Source organism: Schistocerca piceifrons, chromosome 4 (assembly GCF_021461385.2).
Source record: "Schistocerca piceifrons isolate TAMUIC-IGC-003096 chromosome 4, iqSchPice1.1, whole genome shotgun sequence".
Classification (NCBI taxonomy): domain Eukaryota; kingdom Metazoa; phylum Arthropoda; class Insecta; order Orthoptera; family Acrididae; genus Schistocerca; species Schistocerca piceifrons.
Window position 1 is genome coordinate 240,926,340 of NC_060141.1, and position 23,436 is coordinate 240,949,775.

General features: G+C 40.4%; 1 protein-coding gene across 1 annotated transcript in view; it reads left to right on the forward strand.

Annotated features, from left to right (window-relative positions):
* The window catches only part of LOC124795085 (NF-X1-type zinc finger protein NFXL1), a 102,009-nt gene that overhangs the window by 40,845 nt on the left and 37,728 nt on the right, over window positions 1-23,436 (forward strand). The window contains exons 6-9 of the mRNA XM_047258910.1: window positions 12,113-12,343; window positions 18,746-18,877; window positions 19,075-19,286; window positions 21,824-22,058. Of these exons, the coding sequence (XP_047114866.1) occupies window positions 12,113-12,343; window positions 18,746-18,877; window positions 19,075-19,286; window positions 21,824-22,058 (810 nt within the window). The remainder of the gene's footprint in view (window positions 1-12,112; window positions 12,344-18,745; window positions 18,878-19,074; window positions 19,287-21,823; window positions 22,059-23,436) is intronic.

The window sequence follows — 23,436 nt, forward strand, 5'->3', positions numbered from 1 at the left end:
AGAAGTAACTGCTACCAGTGTTTGTTCCGCTATCATATAGTCATACAATAAAGAATCCTTCTTTCTATGTATTCACAATACATTACATTTGTCTATGTTAAGGGTCAGTTGCCACTCCCTGCACCAAGTGCCTATCCGCTGCAGATCTTCCTGCATTTCGCTGCAATTTTCTAATGCTGCAACTTCTCTGTATACTACAGCATCACCCGCGAAAAAGCCGCATGGAACTTCCGACACTATCTACTAGGTCATTTATATATATTGTGAAAAGCAATGGTCCCCATAACCCTCCCCTGTGGCACGCCAGAGGTTACTTCAACCTCTTAGACGTCTCTCCATTGAGAACAACATGCTGTGGGTTGGGTCTCACACGATCGCTGTTTCCGGAATCCATGTTGATTCCTACAGAGTAGATTCTGGGTTTCCGGAAATGACATGATACACGAGCAAAAAACCTGTTCTAAAATTCTACAACAGATCAATGTTAGAGATATAGTCCTATAGTTTTGCGCATCTGCTTGACGACCCTTCTTGAAAACTGGAACTACCTGTGCTCTTTTCCAATCATTTGGAACCTTCCGTAAATTGAAATCTCCACCTAAGACTATAACATGCCGAGGAAATTTATGTGAAATGTATTCCAGATTTTCTCTCAGTTGTTCTGCCACTGATGCTGCTGAGTCAGGAGGTCGGTAAAAGGAGCCAATTATTAACGTAGCTCGGTTGTTGAGTATAACCTCTACCCATAATAATTCACAGGAACTATCCGCTTCTATTTCGCTACAGGATAAACTACTACTAATGGCGACAAACATGCCACCACCGGTTGCATGCAATCTATTCTTTCTAAACACTGTCTGTGCCTTTGTAAAAATTTTGGCAGAATTTATCTCTGGCTTCAGCCAGCTTTCCGTACCTATAACGATTTCAGCTTCGGTGCTATCTATCAGCACTTGAAGTTCCGGTACTTTACCAACGCAGCTTCAACAGTGTACAATTACAATACCGATTGCTGCTTGGTCCCCGCATGTCCTGACTTTGCCCCGCACCCTTTGAGGCTGTTGCCCTTTCTGTACTTGCCTGAGGCCATCTAACCTAAAAAAACTGCTCAGTCCACGCCACACAAGCCCTGCTACCCGTGTAGCAGCCTGCTGTGTGTAGTGGACTCGTGACCTATCCAGAGGAACCCGAAACCCCACCACCCTATGGCACAAGTCAAGGAATCCTTAGTGCAGATTTTCAGAAATAGATAGGCCTGTACTCACTTCAAGACGGAATGTCATCTGATGGGCTACTGCCTCCTCTAATCAACTATAGCTGTATGGAATTCCTTCTTCCATTCCTACTGGATGGAATCAACTGTCCTATGTCACCTCCACATCGATCGTACCACATTAACACATAATTTTATCTAACATAGTGAGCCACCTGCACAGTGTGGTTACAGACCCGTATAGACAGTAGCTCACATCATGGTGGAATATCACCTCCTTCTCTCTCTCCAAGCCAAGTATGGTTGTTTGGATTATTTACCTCTAGTATTGGTGGTTGATGTGCAGACAGTCTTTGTTTCTTCCAAGAAAGTATTTATTCTCAAATGTAACGTTTTAAACTGCTTTCGGAGTGGGGTTGAGCATGGAGCATCTCCTGTTGCATGGTGAGCCAAGGGCGTTCTGAGCCCTGCATCCTCCACCAGCAGCTCTGGTCGTACCTCTATAACTCTATTTTCAATTATTTTCATGATATGGTTAGTTCTTTTTCTGCGGTACGCTGCTTTACTTTCTTAGGAGTACCCCTTCGTACAGCACACCAATGACTGCAAGGCTTCCTCGTCAGTACAAGCCGATGATGAAAGAATAATTGAATATGCTTATATGCTTGCTCCATGAGAGTGGATTCTATTACCGTCTTCAACACTGACTATTTGGGACGGGAGATGGGGCAATTGTGGGAGGAATGCCCCTCACCACATGCTGAGTGCCAGGGGACTCTCAGCTGCACCCACATGCGAAGCTGTTAATTTCTCTCACCTTGTTATACTATTGTTGGGTCTACTGGTGTTCATTACATCTTAGTGTTTCCACTCATAGTATTATAGGTCTCCTCTCCACTCAGCTAGAAGGTATTATTTATTTTGTTACTGCATCAGGTTGGTGGGGGTCAGGTGTGGCTCACCACAGGTGAGCCGTTGCATCTCCTGTCTGCTTGCTGACCTGCAGACTGGCCCATGCCTTAAGCTTGCACCTCCCAGGCAATTTTTTCTCATATCTGACATCAGCATTCCTTTCAGTTCCTTAATTTTACTCTCTTATAATATAACATGGAAGCAAATTTTTGTCTTAATTGCGTACAAGAACAGTTCTCCATCTTAAACATACTGCAGTTTAAGTGTTTTACACCAGACACATCTGCTTTTCTTTACAAAGCAACTTCAGTGGTCATTCTGTAAATATTGTATGCATATTATTTTTCTACATTTGTAGATTAAAAATAATTTACCTAATGTTTTTATGTTCTTTGTTTCTGCAAGCAATCCATTGAATACATTAGTGCAGTGTCTGTACTTGAGAGGGTCTGTAAAGTTCGGTGCAATGTTTCTTTAGACTTGCATGCATGTCCTCCAAAGGAATAGGCACTGCTGATGATTTATAGCCCTATTAAATCATGAAATGTATTCACAGATTGCAAATATGGTACCACAACAGCTACACAATGTACTGGAAACATGAAAATTTGTACAGGACGAGGACTCAAACTGGGATTTCCTGCTTTATAGAAGCAGTTGCTGTGACTGCTTTGGCTAGCCTAGTCCGCTTCACAGGCAGACCTAAACTTAAATATTTCCCAGTTCACAATTTACAAATACATTTCATGATTTAATATGGCAATGGATCATCGGCAGTGTCTGTTCCTTTGGATGTGCACACATATCTGAAGGAACATTGCATCAAACTTTACAGACACTATCAAATACGGACACTGCACTGATGTACTTCATGCCAAACTCAAGGCAATCTGATGAAAAAACTAAATAAGTCTCTCCCTGTGCGAGAAGCACATAATTGTGTAAGCACTAGGTGAAGCAGAGCATGCTTGCATAGCCGAAGCAGTTAAGGTGATAGCTCACATAAATTGGGAAATCAAGGTTTAAGTCCTGTTCAGGCCCAAAGTTTCATTTGTTTCTAGTAAATTGTCTAGCTGTAGTGGGACGGCATTCGTAATCTGCATGTACATTTCACACTGATTGAAGTTTGTTGTGAGTTTATAGGATAGTTAGCTAATGTAGGACCTTGCTATGTTCTACTCTATGAAAATGATTCTTACATCTAACTTCACAGTTTTGATCTTGAGACTGTTTAATGCTAAAAGTTCTAAATATGATTGAAGATAACATACACTCATATATATATATATATATATATATATATATATATATATATATATATATATATATATATATATATATAAAAACAAAGATGAGGTGACTTACCGAACAAAAGCGCTGGCAGGTCGATAGACACACAAACAAACACAAACACACACACAAAATTCAAGCTTTCGCAACAAATTGTTGCCTCATCAGGAAAGAGGGAAGGAGAGGGGAAGACGAAAGGAAGTGGGTTTTAAAGGAGAGGGTAAGGAGTCATTCCAATCCCGGGAGCGGAAAGACTTACCTTAGGGGGAAAAAAGGACAGGTATACACTCGCACACACGCACATATCCATCCACACATACAGACACAAGCAGGCATATTTGGTCTTTAAATACATGATTAAATATAATTAACATGCATAAATATAATTTAATGTGCATAAATAGGGAAAGAGATCTATTGCTTTCCAGTCCTCTTTTACTATGAATCACTGGAAATAGTGAAACCATAAAATACATAAGAATAACTGTCCAGAGAGACCTGAAGTTGAATGAGCACATAAATGAAATTGTAGTAGGAAAAGCAGATGCCAGGTTGAGATTCATTGGAAGAATCTTAGGGAAATATATTTTAAAAAAAACTCTTGTGCAGAAAGGTGTGCAGTATTCCGCTGCATCAATTTTCACTAGGCTACCACAGGAAGTAAAGAATTTTAGCAGTAATCCTTGCACAATCAAGTCTAAACTGGATTACTCTGTAGCGGCATATGTCGACACACATCATCAACAAGCTGTCAGCTGAAATGTTTGTTGTAGCTATCAAACGAGTTCATGTGCTGGCTGCCAGGAACACTGTAATCTCTCTGACGCAGTGTGATGCTCCATGACTGTTGATTCCTAATATAGAACTTTAGTTAGTTATTGTTTGAACTTGGACTTCTGTTGCAATTGTACCTGCCCTTGATTCAATTCATGCACAGGTTACAGCTCAACATGACTATTTAACGAGTCTGTACAAGTTTCTGTGGTCTGTTCTAAATAAATTGATATTTTGTGTCTTTTCATGGCTGAGTTTATGAGTGCTTATAACATTCGGTTCGGAAGTCTGTCATCTAGTCTTGAGACAGTGGTGACCCCAACATGATCCACCCAATGTGAATAAACCTGTGATACCAGAGGAATTAGGGTCGACTTCTTGAGTTGAAAATTTCCACGATAATAGACGTACCCAATTGTATTGAGATTGTTACAATAAAAACTGGACAACAACTGTATTCCTGGCCTTGCTCAGTCCGCAAAGCACTTACAAACCTGACCTGGAATCCTTGTTGGCTGAGCTCTTTTATGACAAGTTTCTTGATCCAAGTGCAGTCAGGATAGTGACACAATCAAGCAGAACCCATTTCTCACTTGAGAGAGAACAGATGACTCGCATCTGTCCTCAGTGAGTGTTAAGGCATTGAATTTCACACACCTATGTGCACCATGAGTTGCAATCAAGCACACACATTATGCTATGAACAGATGGAGTGAAACCGTCACTGATACCTCTGCACACAGGCTCTCATCATGTTATTCACAGATATGAAAGAACCATAGAGATTTTGGTTAACAGCAAACTAGCACTGTCCCAATCAATAGGAGTAAGCCAGCCTTCATGTTACCTGAATTACTACAAACGCATGCACAACGTAACCAGCTGCAGCCTGCGTAATAATTGATAATATTCTTCTCAGGTGTGCAGCCAGATCATAACGTAATCTTGACACAATATTTCAGCGGTCCAACTGGCTGCCACCTTCAGGTGAGAGTGCTGGTTCATGGTCTCTCCAGACCATTCAGGACCGATGTGTTGAGCACCAGCGGTACACACAGTTGCTTCAGCCTGAGAAATCTGCAGTGGCAGAGCACTGTCTAGCCGAGGGACATAGAATGCTGTATGACAAGACACAAATGGTTGCTTAGAATGCTGTATGACAAGACACAAATGGTTGCCCCTGCATCTCACTATTGGGACTGTGTTTTAAAAGAATCCATAGAGATTTGTTTATCTGATAATCTTATTAATAGAGACAAGGGTTACTTGGAACCTGGTGTTATCAGACATTAAAAAGCAACGGTCTGTGTTTCGATCATTGGAATAACTTTTAATTTTTGGCAGCGATATCTCAACTTCGCCTGTTTACACCACTGGCGGCGCAGTATGTTTACTTGCGCTAGAGGGCAGTTACAGCACCTTCTCATGCACACGTTGTGGGCCTTCTGCGGCCTATATAGGGGCCTCCGCTTGCGCTGAGAAGCTAGTTCCGGCAAGATCGTGTACCAGCACTCTCACCTGAAGATGGTGGCCAGTTGGACCGCTGAAATATTGTGTCAAGATGACGTTATGATCCAGCTACACACCCGAGAAGAATATTATCATCTTTAGCCCACATTACTGACATGGCTTTGCAGTCCTGTTCGTCCTCCATCTCTCGACCGAGGACACCTTCGTGGGTGCATTATGCTCCACCCACTATGCACTGTCGTTTTCTGTGCTGATGAGGACCATGGAATTCTTTGCACCTCATATCCAGCACGGTAGCCAGTTTGTTGTGGTGGGGCCACCTTGTACCCTGTTGGTTGTAGCCCCCTGACAATGCAGGGATCACTCTGCTGATGCCTGCACTGTTAGCTCCCCACTTACGCCATGGAATAGATGCCCATCTCCCTGGGGCATTTGGACTCCCGGCAATGGTGTTCGTGCCAGGTGGCCCTTGCTGAGGCTCGGTGGTGCCTGTGGGGAGGCCCCCAGGTGAGAGTGGGTGGCATCAGGGCAGATGACATGCCATGAAGCATAGTATGTCATCTCTAGCTGGTGGTCTGCCGCCAGCAGTCTCTAAGTGGGTAAAGTATATCTGCAATGCTAAGAAATAGGACCTCAAATCATTCCCCTCTCTGGTCACACCATGGGAGGAACGCCAGGCTAAGGATGGCAGTGAAGCTTACTTGCCCTGGTACATCGTATGTATGAGAGTTGATGGGGAATCTTTCATGTCCCTGGAGCCTCAGTTTTTTGTGGAGCATTTGGAGGAGAAGTTTGGGGAGGTGGAGGGCTTGTCCAAAATGCGCTCTGGGTTAGTCTTGATAAAAACAGCTTCCTCTACCCAGTCATGGGCATTACTAGCTTGTGACAAGTTGGGGTATGTTTCTGTTACCATCACGCACCATAAGAGCTTAAATATGGTGCAGGGTATTGTATTCCACAGAGACCTTCTTTTGCAGTCTGACAATGAGCTGCACGTCAATTTAGAGTGGCGAGGTGTTCATTTCATCCTGCATCTCCATCGGGGTCTGAGGGATAATCAGGTTGCCACCGGTACCTTCATCTTGGCCTTCGAGGGTGACACATTGCCCAAGAAGATCAAGGTGATGGTCTGCTGATGCGTGCTTTAAGTGCCGGAAATTCGGCCATATGTCTTCCTGCTGTACTTCCAGCATCACATGCCGAGATTTTGGACGTCCATCACATCCCAATACTCCATGTGCCCCGCCTGCTATGTGAGTCAACTGCGGAAAGCATCATTCACCTTGCTCGCCAGACTGCAGGATTTTACAGAAAGAGAGGAAAATCATGGAATATAAGACACTGGACTGACTGACCTACACTGAGGCTAAGAGGAAATTTGACCACCTACATCCTGTGACTATGGCCTCCCGTTACGCCGCTGCAACGAGAACAGTTGTTGCCCCATCAGTTCCTCGCATTCATGTCGCCTCTCATAACCAGAAGACTACACCTGTCCCCGTGATGGTGAGGGCTCTTCCCCCCTGTTGCTCCCGCACCACCTATTTCGGTAGCAACCCCCCCCCCCAAACCATCGGGGATGTCAGTCCCCACTTCTGAACCGGAGAAGCGTAAGTCTTCTTTGGCTCCTCTCACTAGGAAGGGGTCCCTTGGGTCACTCCCTTCCCAGGGTTCTGCTAGTGGGAAAGATGACACTCGCCAGTGGCTGAAGAGCCCAAAAGCAGTTGGTTCACGCTCATCCTCAGTCCCAGAGACTGAATCAGTGAAGTCCTCCCAGCCAGGGAAACCCAAGGAGCAGCAAGAGAAATCCAAAAAGAAGGTCCTCAAGACCAAGGGGATTACGGAGGCACCCACACCACTGCTACCTACAAGCTCTGCGTCTGCAGATAAGGTGGAGATTTTGGCGTCCGCTGAGGACCTAGATCTTGCCGCGTAAACTGCCTCATTGAATCTCCATGCCTTCCCAGTCTCCCGATGACGTCACCCTCCAGTGGAATTGCGGCAGTTTTTTCCACTGCCTGGCTGAGCTATGGCAGCTGTTAAGCTTTACACCTGCTTTCTGCATTGCCCTCCATTTAACCTAGTTCCCGCCGATGCGGACCCCTGCCCTTTGTGGCTATAAGGGATACTACAGGAATTGTAGTGACTATAATTGAGTGCCCGGTGGAGTTTGCGTTTATGTCCTAATCTCAGTCTGTAGTAAAACTGTGCCCCTTCAAACCCATCTTGAAGCTGTGTCTGTCAGAATAAGGTGTGTCGGCAGTTGGGTTGGGTCCTGGAGTCACGTGGCCTACTGGCTCCATGTCAGGGCGGCTTCCGCCAGGGTCGCTCTACCATTGATAATCTTGTGTCCCTCGAGTCTGCCACTGAACAGCCTTTTCCAGACGCCAACACGTGGTTGCCGTCTTTTTTTGTGCAAAGCGTGACACCGCCTGGTGACATCATATCCTTGCCACATTATACGAGTGGGGTCTCCGAGGCCCACTCCCGATTTTTATCCAAAATTTCCTGTTGCTTCATACTTTCCATGTCCAAGTTGTTGCCTCCCGTAGTTCCCCCCCCCCCCCCCTCCCTTATCCAGGAGAATGGGGCCCTGCAGGGCTCTTTATTGAGTGTCTTTCTATTTTTAGTCACCATTGGTCTAGCAGCAGCTGTAGGGCCATCCGTCTCACCCTCTTAGTATGCAGATGATTTCTGCATTTTGTAATGCTCCACCAGTACTGTTGTTGCTGAGTGGTGCCTACAGGGAGCCATCAACAAAGTGCAGTAATGGGCTCTAGCCCACGGTTTCCAGTTTTCAGCTGCAAAGTCGTGTGTTATGCACTTCTGTTGGCGTCATACCGTTCATCCAGAACCAGAATTTTACCTTAATGCCCATCCACACACTGTAGTGGAGACATATCGATTCTTAGGACTGGTTTTCGACACCCAATTGACTTGGCTTCCTCACTTTCATCAGCTTAAGTGGAAGTGCTGGCAGCACCTCAATGCGCTCTGCTGCCTGAGCAACACCAACTAGGGTGCAGATCGCTCTATACTACTGCAGTTCTACAGAGCCCTTGCTCAGTCCTGCCTTGACTATGGGAGTCTGGTTTATGGTTTGGCGGCACCCTCAGCATTGCATTTACTCAACCCAGTGCACCACTGTGGCGTTCGCCTAGCAACGGGAGCTTTTAGGACGAGTCCGGTGACCAACATCCTTGTGGAGGCTGGAGTCCCTTCATTGCAGGTTAGGCATGCACAACTGCTGGCCTGCTACGTTGCACAATTTCATAGTTCTCCTGCGCATCCGAATTACCATCTCCTTTTCCTACCCACGGCGATTCATCTCCCGTGGCCCAGGTCAGGGCTTCCAATTACAGTTCGCGATTGATCTTTCCGAACTGGCGTTGTTGCCTTTACCACCTGTACTTGAGGTCCATTCACGTACACCTTCATGGTGTACACCTAGACCATGACTTTGCATGGACCTTTCACATGGCCCTAAGGACTCGTTAACCCCGCGGCTCTCTGCTGCCTCTTCCTCTCGATTCTTGACATGTACCGAGGCCACAAAGTGGTTTACATCGACGGCGTGATGGCTGATGCTCACATCGGCTTTGCATATGTCCATGGAGGACATATTGAACAGCATTCCTTACCCGATGGCTGCAGTGTTTTCACGGACTCGTTGCCATTAATTTTAGCTGACAACACCTCATCGGCTTATTTAGTTTTACATTTTATACATGACGGTGGGTTTTATCATGCTGTATAAGTTTCAGTGCAGTGCATATCCTTTGTCCCTTTGTGTTCTGCACTCTAATGCTTTTAGGGTGGATGTTTTAATGTGTCGCAGAGTGGCTGGCTTTTCCTTTTTATTCTCGTGGTCGGCCAGCCACGGTTATCTGCTCTCGTGTTTTTACCCCTTCTACCTGTTTCCTGCTTCTCTCTGTGGTTTTCTTTTACTGTTTTGTCCATATTAGTGTTGCTTGTCCTTCTGTCGTTCTTCTGGTTCTTCCTTTCTCCTTTCTCCTGTTATTGTGCTGTATGTCTCCTTTCTTTTCTTCTTTCCGTTGTCTAATTATTTTACCCCGGGAACAAGGGACCGATGGCCTCGTAATTTGGTCCCTTCCCTCCCCCCCCCCCCCCCTATCCCCCCACCCCACCCCCACTCCTCTTTTAGCCAACCAACCAACTGTTCGAGCTTGGACTTCGGTAACAATTGTATCTGTGCTTGTTTCAATTCATGTTCAGATTACGATGACTATTTAGCAAGTCTTTATAAGTTTCTGTGGTTTGTTCCAAAAAAATGTTTTGATCAGACCAGAATTGACATTTCACATGTGTGCCTGGCTGAGTTTATGAACGCTTATAACATTTGGTTCTGAATAGTATCAGCTAGTCTTGCAAAAAATTTCTGTAAAAATTAAGCTATTTCCTGTGTTATATCATTGATTATGGTAATATATACGTCCACATTGTCATTTGCATAGTATTTGTCTACATTTTATCTTAAATTATGTTAATTTCATGTACTGACTTGTTCTATGACCATGGAGATTTGCTCCTAATTTGATCCTATGGAATTAGACATGTAAAATAAAAATAAAAATATAACTCATCCATGAAATAAGTTGTTTATAAAACTCTTGAAAGGCCATATCTTGAGTATTACTCATCAGTCTGGGACCCTTACCAGACTGGACTCATAGGAGAGAAAAGATCCAATGAAGAGCAGTTCATATCACCCAGGATTTTGTACAGCAAGTGCAAGAGCATTGTGGAGGTGCTCAACAAACTCTAGCAGCGTATGCTACAAGAGAGGTTTGCTATTGATATTCTGAGACCATATTTTCCAAGAAGAGTTGAGCAGCATGTTACTCCCTCTCACATATCCCTCGCAGAATGACCACAATGAGAAAATCAGAGAAATTAGAGGTTATATGGAGGTATATTGACAGTTATTATTCCCAAACACAATTTATAAATGGAACTGGAAGAGGGAGAAGCAAAGTGATAGTCACGTGGTGGCCTAGAGAATATGGATGTAAATGCAGATGTAAAAAAGAAACAATTTTTTAAAAAGTAATGTAGTGCCTTAATAATCATCCACATCCACATGATAAAAGCGTATTAAAAATGAGAAAGAAAAGTACGTAACCTGAAAACCTATTTGTTAAAAAAAACATAAGTTCAAGGTACAAACTACACAGTCAGTTGACATCAAAGCACACTACATTTTTAATACTTCAGAAATAGAGAATTGTCAGGGCAATGCCGCATGCTTAAGACTGTAGTAGTCTGCTATTATGTGTGAATCCCATTGGCCCTTGTACCTGAACTCCATCTTTTATATGTTCCAAAGCAATCTTTAACATTTCTTTTCACACAAACCAGAAAAGTTATTTAAATGATTGGGAAGATACTTTTAAATTACAAGGAGACAGTATGTCTGATTAGGAGGTGAAAATTTCCAAGCTTGTTTTGTTCTGTTGTTAGGGAGGAAAGAGGTTTGGTCAAAGAAGGCAGGAAAGTGGGGGGGGGGGGGCGGGGGGGGGGGGGGGGGTTAATTTAGGTCTCAGGTTGGAAGGGACCATCCTGTTGAGTGTCTGCCCAACATGTTTAGGTGACCTTATCACCAGGAGGTGATCTAAATCACATTCCTGTCAGTGTGAGAGGTATGGCAGTCAGCAAGTAATTTCATTCAAGAGACCCAGCAGACTGAAACACAAGTTTCCCATTAATACCATCACTATTCTTGTATCAGAAATACCAAAACTTACAAATTTTTAAGAGCTTGTAACTTACACCAGCCGTGCTCCATTGCTACCTTTCCATGTGGCTCAATTTTCAGAAAGTGAAAACCAAATTTTGGGAAACATTTTTTGCTATTGTGTATACTTGTTAAAGGCCTATATCAGTTTTGCTAGCCTGATGAAAAATCAGTTTTTCATTCGTCAGTTTATTTACATGAACTGCCTTTGGAATTCAGTAGTCCCCATTCCCAGTTTAGTCAGCATGGTGGATATTTCGCTTCAGTTACATAAAGGAGAGGGATAACTTCATGCTCACTCTAATATTTCTTCTTCTCTGTTCAAAAGTCATACTAACCAACACTGTCAAAAGCAAGGTGGAACCTGCCAGCCCAAGCATATTTAGAAAACATTTGAGTGTTTATACTGGAGCAAAAATTGATTGTGCAAAATGAAATCCAACAGCTAGAATCATATTTCCAAAGTCTACATTAGATTAATTACATGAGTAATCACAAGCAGAATTGGGAAATTACTTTATGAAAAATACTTTTGGAACCCACATGTAAATGAAGGATGTATGTGTTACTACCATAAATTTGTTGTACTTTCCAAATGCAGTACTATATGTTATGTGCTGTAAATGGAAATAAGACTAAGTAAAAAATATTTTCATTTATTTATACTACATTTATAGCATTCTTCAAATATTTTGCAGGTATGTGGTAAAAATCTTTCATGTGGGTACCACTCTTGTGAACAAGTGTGTCATGCTGGACCATGTGGTGACTGTCCCCTGTCCGGGCCTCGCACCTGCCCCTGTGGTAAGGCTTCATTTGTTCTCCCGTGCACAGAAGAAACACCCGTTTGTGGCGACACATGTGGCCGTCCACTCGAGTGCGGGGTCCACCGCTGCCCTCGCCGGTGCCATAGGGACAAATGTGGTTCAGTACGTATTGACTGTGGTGAGCAATTGTTAATGATGTAGTTCTGTTTATGTGGTACCGTGGATATAGTTATGCTATGTAAGAGTTGTCAAGTGTGGTAAGAAGTGCAAAACAGAGTTTTTGTTTTACATTAATGTTTGGGTCACTCAGGAAGTAATGACCTATTGCATAATCCCAGATGTGCAGATTCTTATCAGGCTTCTGTCTGAGGTCTTAATGTTTCCTCATCCTCTCATCTCAGTGTTGTGCGAGTGTCAGTAGAAACAAGTTGTTATTGTGTATTCCATGATTGTTTAGAATTAACTGTGTCCTACAAATTGGGACTAACTGTAAGGTCTGAGTTGCTATTCAGTTTGTGAATGCTCAGAAGTTGAAACCTGCAGAAATCTACTATAAAATTAATGGATGGGGTGATCCAGCAGTGAATGAAGCAAACGTGATAAAATGGTGTGAAATGTTCAAAAGTGAATGAGCAGATGTGCATGTGCACTCATCACAGATGAATCAAAGAATCCACTGAAGAATGAAATTTTGCAAGACAGACGTGAAACCCTAGATGAGTTATGTATTTCTGACACGTACATTTTTCATTCCCTGCATAGTGGAACTTTGGACAGACATTTTGTCAACAGAGAAATTTATGCTCAATATGTCTCCTGGCAACTGAATGACCTACACAGAACACACAGACTGGCTGCAGGCCTGACATTTTTGCTGCAGTATCTTGCAGGTGGAAATCAGTTTCTCTTGATCAAATTGTTGCTTTTGGTGAGACATGGGTGTCTAACTTTATATCAGAGACCATGTGCCACTCATTCGAATGGCATCATCTCACATCACCCAAAACACATGAAAATACAGTGTAAAAATGAAAACTCGTGACAACGGATTCTTGGTTTCGTAAGGCTATTCTCTTGGTGATTTCCATGCCAAAAGGCATTACAATCAGTGCAGATTGGTATTGTGATACCATAAGAAAACCACAGCAAGAAATCCAAAATCATAGGTGCAGAATGCTTTCTCATGATATTGTGCTCTTCACATCTAAGTGCTGTTGCAACTAGAGACTTGTTGGATCAGTTTGGATTAGAAACTTTTGATCATGCACTGTACACTCCAGGACTGCTCCTAGTGATTTTCACTTTTTCATGAAGCACAGAAACATTTTGAAAGTGGTGCAGTAAACGGATAACTGTATGGACTGTGGCAGCCGACAGCAACATGAGAATTATAAAACTTGTGTAAAGGTATGGCAAATGATTAAATAAGGGAGATGACTGCATAGAAAAATAAAGTAGTTTCAGTTCTGTAAAAGACATGTTTTTTGTCAATGAAATACTGTGTTGAATTTACTAAACCCAAACGGTCATTATTTCCTGTTGCTTGACACAATTTGTCACATCCAATATTAATTTAAATTCATCAGTATTATCTGTTGTGATGTAGACAATAATAATATTTTATTACAGACGGTGATTCCTTGTTTAGTTATTAGTTTTATAACTTCTAGAATTGAATGGAGTTTGTAAAGTGATTATGTGTGGCTGGAAAGTTAACAGCACCTGCCACATGTCTGACTTGCCACTGAAATTTGCTGTGTCAAGAACTTATTAATTTTGCTCTGGACATTAAAGTGTATTTCAAGATAATGGTATATTCCATCACATTTTTGAATATGGGGAATTTACTTTACTCTTACCAGCTATATCATGTAATCTATTTACTAGAATTTTCAAATAATGATAGAGGGATAGGTAACCACTTATTGTGTAGGTGAGTTGTTGAATGGTTGACTGGCACATAAGCAATACTGAAATCATTGCTGAGATTTCAGACAACGTTCTTCTTCAGAACTAAGTAGCAAAAACACACAGGCAAGTATGGCTACCTTGGCCTGGTCAATACCATTGTACCTGCCAGTTGGACTGCATAGTTTGAACAATGTAGTCAGCTAGAAGCCCTCTCTCTCTCTCTCTCTTTCTCTCTTTCTCTCTCGCTCGCTCGCAATATTTTCATTCTGTAATTTTGTGCTGTTTAGGTGTTCAGCTTTCTTTTTTTTTAAAAAAAAAAAAAAATCTGCTATTAACCAGTGCCCTACCCAGCTGTCTTTTTTGGGTGCAGTGAACTGTGCTGTTACCTGTACTCGTGCCTGGGCATGAGACGAAGAACTGTCGTTAGTCTCACACTCTATGACAGACTTTGACTCCCAACACCCACTATGCCCATTAATGACCTTTTGTTTTCGATTGCCCGTACTGATATTCTGTGAAATGCACGTTCCTTGAGTATTTCCCAGATCTGGTGAATGTGATGGCTGGTGACATCTTAATAACTTGTGTGCCAAGCCCCAAGCCTTGTTTAAATTAAAGCCTCTGTCCCCATTAGGTTTTCCGATGTCTTTACTTTGATAGACTCCATAATTACATGTCCTAAAAACCTGACATTTGCCCCATGATACTGGTCTCGTTGTATTTCATTTCTTGATTATATTCGAGACAGTGCTCGAAACAACTGATTTGCTTGGTGGTTTTTCTTTGGTTTAGCTGAAGTTACTTGCATCTCTCCCTTCCTGTTCTAAAAGTCTGCCCCAACATAATACATCCTAGGTTTCCTATATTATATTTAACTAAATTCAGAACATTTTTAAAATGATGCACAAAAATTCTGGACAAATGAGTACAAATTGGCACATGATGGAATTATTGTCAGTAAAGGCTTAATAACATTTTTTGATGTTACAGACTCACTGGTACTGGGTGTCCAAAGAATCAGAATAGGTGTTGATATAGAATTGGATCTCCTCCTCCCGCAGGGTCAAAAAATGATGTATTTAGGTTTCGGTCTGTTAATACTATAGTAATAGCTCCTGCTAAAACTGAAAGTGAAAGAAGAAGAAGAAGAAGAAGAAGAAGTACTTTTGAGTGGTGTGTATTTGGTCTAGAAACTTATTTTCATTAAGTATCAAATTGTAGAACCCCATACAAGAAAGGCTAAAAAATGTAGTTTTTATCATTGTCAGAGCTTTTATAGTTTCTGACTTAAGTCTTTTTTCTTCTGCCCACAAAGATTTAATAGTTATAAACACTCTTTGGATAGATGCAGTAGAACATGGAATAGCTAGCGAAAATTCAACCAAGCTTCTGATATTTTATAGACACATTTGCTCATTATGACAATGAATAAAAATTCGATGTGCCATTTTATACTGACATTAACATTGGAATTCATATTACACTCTAGCAGTTCACCTTCAGAGTGTTTTCTTACACAACAGTACTCGTAAAACAGCTCTCTCTCATCTACAGTGAAGTTCATGACACTAGATGTCTCAAAATGATACATTTCTTGAACACTAATCCAGCTGATTGTTTTATTTAGATTGATTCACTCCATTGGCTGAAGGGGTTTCAGAATTGCTTTACACCATTCACTAATATGTCAAATGCAAGTATCATAGGAAGCTGTCATGATATGGTTAAACTGATCAAGTGTCACTATGCCTCAGTTTCTCATTCTTGTAACTGCTGTTTTATTTTATTTTATTTACATTTTATGGCCTTCATTGGACGACTCTAGCCAACTTTGTACAAGAAATTTTTCAGTTTCCTTCCAGCCCAGTACTACTTCATTCTCTCGGATCTCGTCCTTCTTTCTTCATCGGAAACCACCCTTCTTATTGTCTGTTGATCCTTGTTTGCAATCTGGTTTATTTGTCTGTGAGTTTCTTGATTTTGTCAGTTTTGTTTCTTAGGTCTTCCAATGTAATCTGTAGCTCATCCATATCTTCCTTGATTTCTGTAATCCACTTAATGCTGCACTTACTATTCCACAATTTTTCTATTATTCTCCTGATGATCCTGTTCTCGGGTGTTCTGATTAGATGTATGAAAAATGAAATGCGTGTCATCCTGATTGTACTCATACTGCTGTTTTACTGCAGCTGTCAAAAATCTTTCAGGTTTCCTGGCTTTTAACCCTTTAGCTGCTCTGGACATGTTAGTGCTCACCCCTTTGTACCTGTCTACCAGGTCCTTCTACCAGGTAGGACAACTGGTGGTGGGCGTAAACACGTTCAGAGCACACAGGGACAGGTACAAAGACGTGCACGTTAACACTTCCAGAGCAGTTAAAGGGTTAATTTATTGTGCAACATATTTATTTTGTCAGCAACTTCAATTATAGTAGTGTTGTCATTTTCAGTGCACAGAATACTTTTAGCAAAAATACTGAACTAGGTTGAAAGGAACTGAAAGGTGATGAAGAGAAGTGGATTTTTGAAAAAATTCTTCAGGGGAATAGGACACTTGTCAAGGGACAGGTGTAGGAATTTAATGGTTGAAAGACATGAGCAATTATTTCAGCAGCTGGAGGAAGAAATAACCATCTAGTTTTACTGTGACCTAAAAGTTTTTTTGTATTGTACCTCAGCAAACTCACAGAATGATTTTAGTTTTCCAGCTCACGCAGCAAAATATAGAAATGTTGGTACATTTTACCAATTGTGAGAGTTGTATATCAATGGGTGAGCTGTCTGTAACAGTTCGGACAGCATATTAGCAGGACATATCCTACACCTGGTGCTACAGAAGAATGCTGAAGATTAGATGGGTAGATCACATAACTAATGAGGAGGTATTGAATAGAATTGGGGAGAAGAGGAGTTTGTGGCACAACTTGACAAGAAGAAGGGACCGGTTGGTAGGACATGTTCTGAGGCATCAAGGGATCACAAATTTTACATTGGAGGGCAGTGTGGAGGGTATAAATCATAGAGGGAGACCAAGAGATGAATACACTAAACAGATTCAGAAGGACGTAGGTTGCAGTAAGTACTGGGAGATGAAGAAGCTTGCACAGGATAGAGTAGCATGGAGAGCTGCATCAAACCAGTCTCAGGACTGAAGACCACAACAACAACATCCTACACCTGCACCTACACTTACAGCACTTTTTTGCAACATCACAATATGACTTGGCCGTATATTACGAATATCTAGAGGGTTAATAAATGTTTCCAAGCAACACTGAACCACATTTCAGCACTCAATTATGCGTGAGGATAATCTTAACAGCAATATCAAGGGTTGCAGTTGCAGACTCAACTCTCCATTTTAGAAGAGATGAAGAAAATTAAACTAACTGCATTCTGCAGATCATTAGCAATTCATGGCAAACAATTTAATTTGGTTTTGGATTTCATTGATTTCTATTTAATTGAAAAGGAATTGTTAATGGTACATGGTCATATTTTGTGCCTTTATTTTTCTTTTATTGCTTTAAAGAAGTTGGTGAAAACTTGTCTGCATTCATAATGACTGTTTCTTTCTTTCTTTGTGTGTGTGTGTGTGTGTGTGTGTGTGTGTGTGTGTGTGTGTGTGTGTGTCAAAGGAAACAAAGTACTACGTCACACTGCATTCTATCATTTGTAATTTAATATGGATAGAATACAGAAATTAAATAAGCATATATTCTCTTGCAGTCTCTGAAATCAATATTTTTGTGGTCCAGTGTATGGGAAGGCTATGCCAGTTTTGGAAAGCACCAGGTCAAGTTTGTGGTGTGGTTTCAATGTTAAGAAATATTTTTCAAAAATTTTGGGTAGAGATTGCTAAAGCAATAAAATCTTGGAATCTGAGATTTTTTTTAAAAAAAGTGACTAAACTAAACATGCAGACAGCTGCTACAGTCATGTTGATTATTTAAGCAAGCTTTGCCATTATGCAAAGCATTTTGGGAAATTTTCTCTAGTTCTTTCCTGTCACCAGTAAACAAACATTGTCCTACAAGAAACATAATTGTCTATCATGAGTGAATAGATCCTTTTCTGTAAATAATTGTATTTTATACTGGGAGGTTACATTACATAGAAACATCATTTCCTCATTTTCACTAAAATAGTCTGTCTCCCCCTCTCCATGTTGAACAATAACTTGCAGTTCAAAGACATCCACAGGCGAACTTTGTACAGTGAATCCATAATTTCCTGTTTGACTCAAAGGCATCTCAAAAATTAATCGGAAGGAGTCCTTTCCCCCTCACTTATTAATGAAGATGACAGTGCTGTCATCAGTGACATGTATGTTTCTCCATTTACACGAGTTGAATAGTGGGATTTGTGAAGTAGCTGATTTCTAAAATTGGAAAAATTAGTTACCTCATCCTTACATACACTTTTTTACATGTTTGTGTTTTAGGTTTAGGTTGTACCTACATTGCTACATTATTAAAAACATAATTTTTGACCTAGAAGGTATTCAATCTGAGATTTGGGAAATGGTGATCTGATTGAGTGCTTGGCACAAATTTGCTCTCACCTATGTTGTTTGCTGTGTAGGAAGATGATGATTTACATTTCTTTATAAGAGCTGTTTCAGGATTTTTCTGATGTAATAATATTTTTATAGTGCCTTGAAGTGATTACTAAATCCTGCCGGTGTGGACTGCATACTAAAGAACAGCCATGTAAAAAGGAATTTCTGTGTGACACAAAATGCAAGAGAGTGAAGGACTGCTTTCGCCATCCTTGTAACCGCAAGGTATGGTGTATGATCTACTGGAGCTTTAGCTGTCAGTAATTGTAATATTTGTACTTACCAGTCTCAAATTTTATCAAATATGAAAAATTATATTTATCCTTACTGTAAAGCTTCCAATATGAAAGTGCATATGAACTCAGTCTTTTAGGTCAAATGCGTTGAACATGTGTTTAATGTAATTGTTTCTCATTCTGCAGTGCTGTGATGGTAACTGTCCGCCCTGCGAAAAGCCTTGTGGACGTACACTGACGTGTGGGAACCATAAATGTGCATCCATTTGTCATAGGGGGCAGTGCTACCCCTGTCCCTTAACTGCTGAAGTAAAATGTCGTTGTGGAAGCACTACAATAACGGTCCCTTGTGGTAGGAAGAAACACACAAAACCACCACGGTGCTTCAAACTATGCAGGTGCCTGAAAAAAAAATTAATATGTTACTTTATGTTCTTTACTTGTTACTGTTATCTTGGAAATAATGGCAGTAATTGCATTTTAACTAATGTTTATCATTTTATATAAGAAAAACAGAACTGTGAAATAGATTTCATTTTCAAATAAGTATTAACTTACAGTATCTCAGGATTTTGTTTTCAGTATGCCTCCATACCTCATCTCACAATTTCTTTGTAAAATGTGATTAATACCGACTGGTGACAAAAATGTGGGTTGCTATAGGTTCATTTGAAGTTCATGCTACATGTGTGGAATATTTGTGTTCTATGGTTGGGTTGATAAATGTCAGACTACAAATCCAAAGTTGGGGGGTTTAGTTCCCAGCTGCTATGCTGTTACTGGAGTGCCTTTCTTTCTTCTTCTTCGCTCTCGTAACACTTTGTTTTTGGCAAAAAATGAGAAATTGTACTGTTGTTTGGGGTTCACATTAAACTGAAGGCCCCCCCTACAACTGTCTGATTAAGTCAGTTAACAATTTGGAGGAAGGCAAAAGCATACCACATCCAGTAACATCATGTGTAACAAAATCTGTGGAGTTCAAACAATTCGGCAGGTTGAGGACAACTTCACTTTTAAGCTATAACAAACTGAAGACAAAGTGTATAGAATAAAGATAATTAATGGATGGGGAAACAGACTTGGAATGGAATGTGTAATAGTAACAGTAATGAAAATAACACTGAGATGATTTGGTCATTATAACCAAACCATCAATGGTAGATGGATCAAGGAAAATGATTAAATGGAAAGTAGATGATTACAGTAGAAAACATGCAGGAGGAACATAGGTGTGTATGGCTGAAGACTGTAATGCATGGAAAAATATGGACAAGTCGTGGATGCCAAAGGGCTGATAGTGGTGCTGTGGATGAGGATATGGACTAGATGATTTTTGATCTAACTAGTTGCATTTAGTATGTGTACTGTTTAATGCTGTTTGTAGGATATTCTTTTATTTAAGTAACATCAAATCGTGTGATTTGCCAGCCTGTAGTAAAAATTATTTCACATCCTGTAATCAGTCAGTTGTGAAGCTGCTAACCAAGAGATCTGAGGAATAATGTATGACGAATAAAATTAGCCATGGCTGCTGACTGTGAAGGATTGACAATGAAGGCCACAATGTTTTCCTGAAATTTGATATTGCAGGTACCTAAATAGTGATGTAATTGTAGAAATGCAAGAGTATGGCTAAATTGATTGTAGGTGAGGTATGGTGAACCAATCTTCAACAGAGCAGTTGATTTTTTTCATATGTAGTAGTGGACGCAATGACTTAACACAAATGCATGGAACCACAATAGTAATGTCCCAAAATTGGTTTAATAATTCAGAAGTCTCAAGTTAATGTCCTGCCTGATCAAATTTTCGGTGCCAGTAAACCCGCACATGGGTCACTGAAATATTTATCAAAGTTTAATGTACCTACACCCAGTCCATGTTGTAAGTTCAAAACATCACAAAAGAAGTGTCTCAGAGCAAGTATTAAAAAATTAGTCTATAAATTATAGTCCACACTGCTGTAAACTGCAACTTGGAACAAATTCTATCATTGCTGTGTCTTTCATCCAGAAATTATCGTATACCAGGCACACTTCACAGAAAAAGTTTGTCTTTACAACCTACTCCTAGGATTCATGTTAATGTGTGGCTTTATTGTTTCCAGATGGACACATTCGTGTGTCTTACATTTGTGGCACTGCCCCGTACTGTCTGCTTTCATCTACTCCTTATTCAGATGCTACACACATCATATATTTTTCACCTTAACCCTCTCACTGCACTAGTAATCAGCACTTAAACAAACTTTCAACGATACAGGCTACATTAAATCTAAATATACAAAACTAACCACACTAATGTGTTGGTCAAAACAAGCCAAAGAATATAAGTCTTGACTTATCAGATATTTTAGTAAGGGTTTACTTGCAGGTTCTCACTTAGTGTGATTTTAGTACAATAAAATACATATGTTTATAATTAACAGTAGACAGGCATATAGTAAGGTAACCTGCAAGAGTGTATTACGTTACATTGTTTGCTAATAGTTAAAATAATTAGTGACATTATGTTTCCAGAGTCAGTAAGTTCATCAAACAGGGATGGCTCTATAAATGTGTAACTGAGTCATTAACAAAAGTAAAGCTGTCCTCAAGCTGAATGTTAGTTCAAACACTGCAGAATGCAGGCATGTGCTCGTACAGGATGTGGAATGCCCTTTCCTTCTGTTTGATCGACTTATCAAATGATAATTGCCATTATACAACATTAACAATCGTAAAGAGGCCACAAAGTTAAGAAATTTAAGCAAAAATTTAGATATGTTTGTTGAAGCTAAACTACAAGCTTACATAATCCACTATTCATATTATAACTTGTGAGACTTGGCTTTCTGATGTACCAGTACAAATGAGTGGTGGTTGTGTCTGTAAGAATATAATCGAAGAATGTAAGTATACTTATTGTGTGAGATTACAGATTTATCTCTGTGTAGGTTGGAATCTCTGTGTCATCATCCAGTACAGTCACCACACAAGTGCCACTTCGGTGACTGTCCTCCGTGCAAGCAGAAATGCGAACGTCAGCACAAGGCCTGTGGTCACCTCTGCCCTGCTCCCTGCCACTCGGCCGTCCTAGTTAAGATTGAAACTGACAAGAAGCCTGCGGGGCCATGGGAAAAAGTAGAGCCGCGTTTTGAACTAAGGGACCTATCTTGTCCAGACTGTGTGGTATGTAAACATGTTGAAAATCTAGGAAACTAAAAAGCTCATTTAGCAAAACAGCAAAAGAAATTTACTTTTGTAATATGACTTACCAAAACAGAAGTAAAAAAATACTTCTTTCAGATTAATAGCCAAATAATTTTTGCGCACAATATTTGGAATACTGACCTATTTCTTTTCCTCAGCAAGCTGTTGTCTGATGTGTACTTTTTTATGTTTGGTTCCACAGTCACATAAAATTTCTTGAATGAAGGAATTTTCTTGAGTGAGGCTATTTTTTAATTGATGCATACACTTTATTGTATGAGTAATATTTGAAGTCTCTTATTATCAAGTGACATCACACAAAAAGTTACTTTATATGCTTTCATCACATCATGGTCCACAAAGCAGTGTGAAAAGAACTGCATGTAATAGAGGCCTTAATAATAATGGAACAGTTGATAACAAGGTTCTGTTCCTGAGTTTGTAGACATTCTTGCCATTTGATTTTAAGATGTTGACCACACCAGTATGATTTTATTTAAGACATTCTGCCCTATTTTAATGCATTGTGCATGGTGTTACAGTGAGTAAACACTTGTACAGGTTGTTCTCTTTTCATTTCCAGGTGCAGAACTTCACATCTGTAATTTTGGTGCCCATGCTTACGCAGGGTGGTGTTGCATTCTTATTAGTGACTCTGTACATATTATTCTTGCCACATTGCTTGTGTCTCATGACAGTCTGAAAGCATACTGCATAATTTTTGTGTGATGTTGCTTGATAATGCCCAAAGAGGAAAAATTAGTTAATCAAAAATGAAATAAAGGGTTTATTTTGAATAAATACAGTGTCATGCAGGAAAATTACTTCTTTAAAAAAATTGTATGTATTCCTGCTTGGACTTCAACCTAGCTGTGTAATATTCTTGGTTTGACAGTTATTTGCTACATGCACACTGTGACTTGACACTTATTTATTCATTAGTTTCTTTGTCTTTTCACTATTCAAACAATAGTATACAAAATGTCAGATACATTACAAACAATAAATAAAACCATACACATCTTGAACTTACAATTAGCTGGCATTATGCACAAGAAGTATAAACACCTACTTTACGAGAACATGAAACATTGTTATATTACATTTCTGGAAAATGTAAACATGCAAACACTTGTCACCCCTACTTCATGCACATCTATACATGAAATGACAACCTTCACAGAAGTGGTGAACTGTGACTGAAAAAGAACCCCCCCCCCCCCCACCTTCTCTCTCTCTCTCTCTCTCTCTCTCTCTCTCTCTGTGCACGCAACATTTGTTTTTCTACAAAAGCAGATGTGATACCTGGAGGTAGCAACCACCTGAATGATTTTGTATGCTCAACACTGAAGTATTT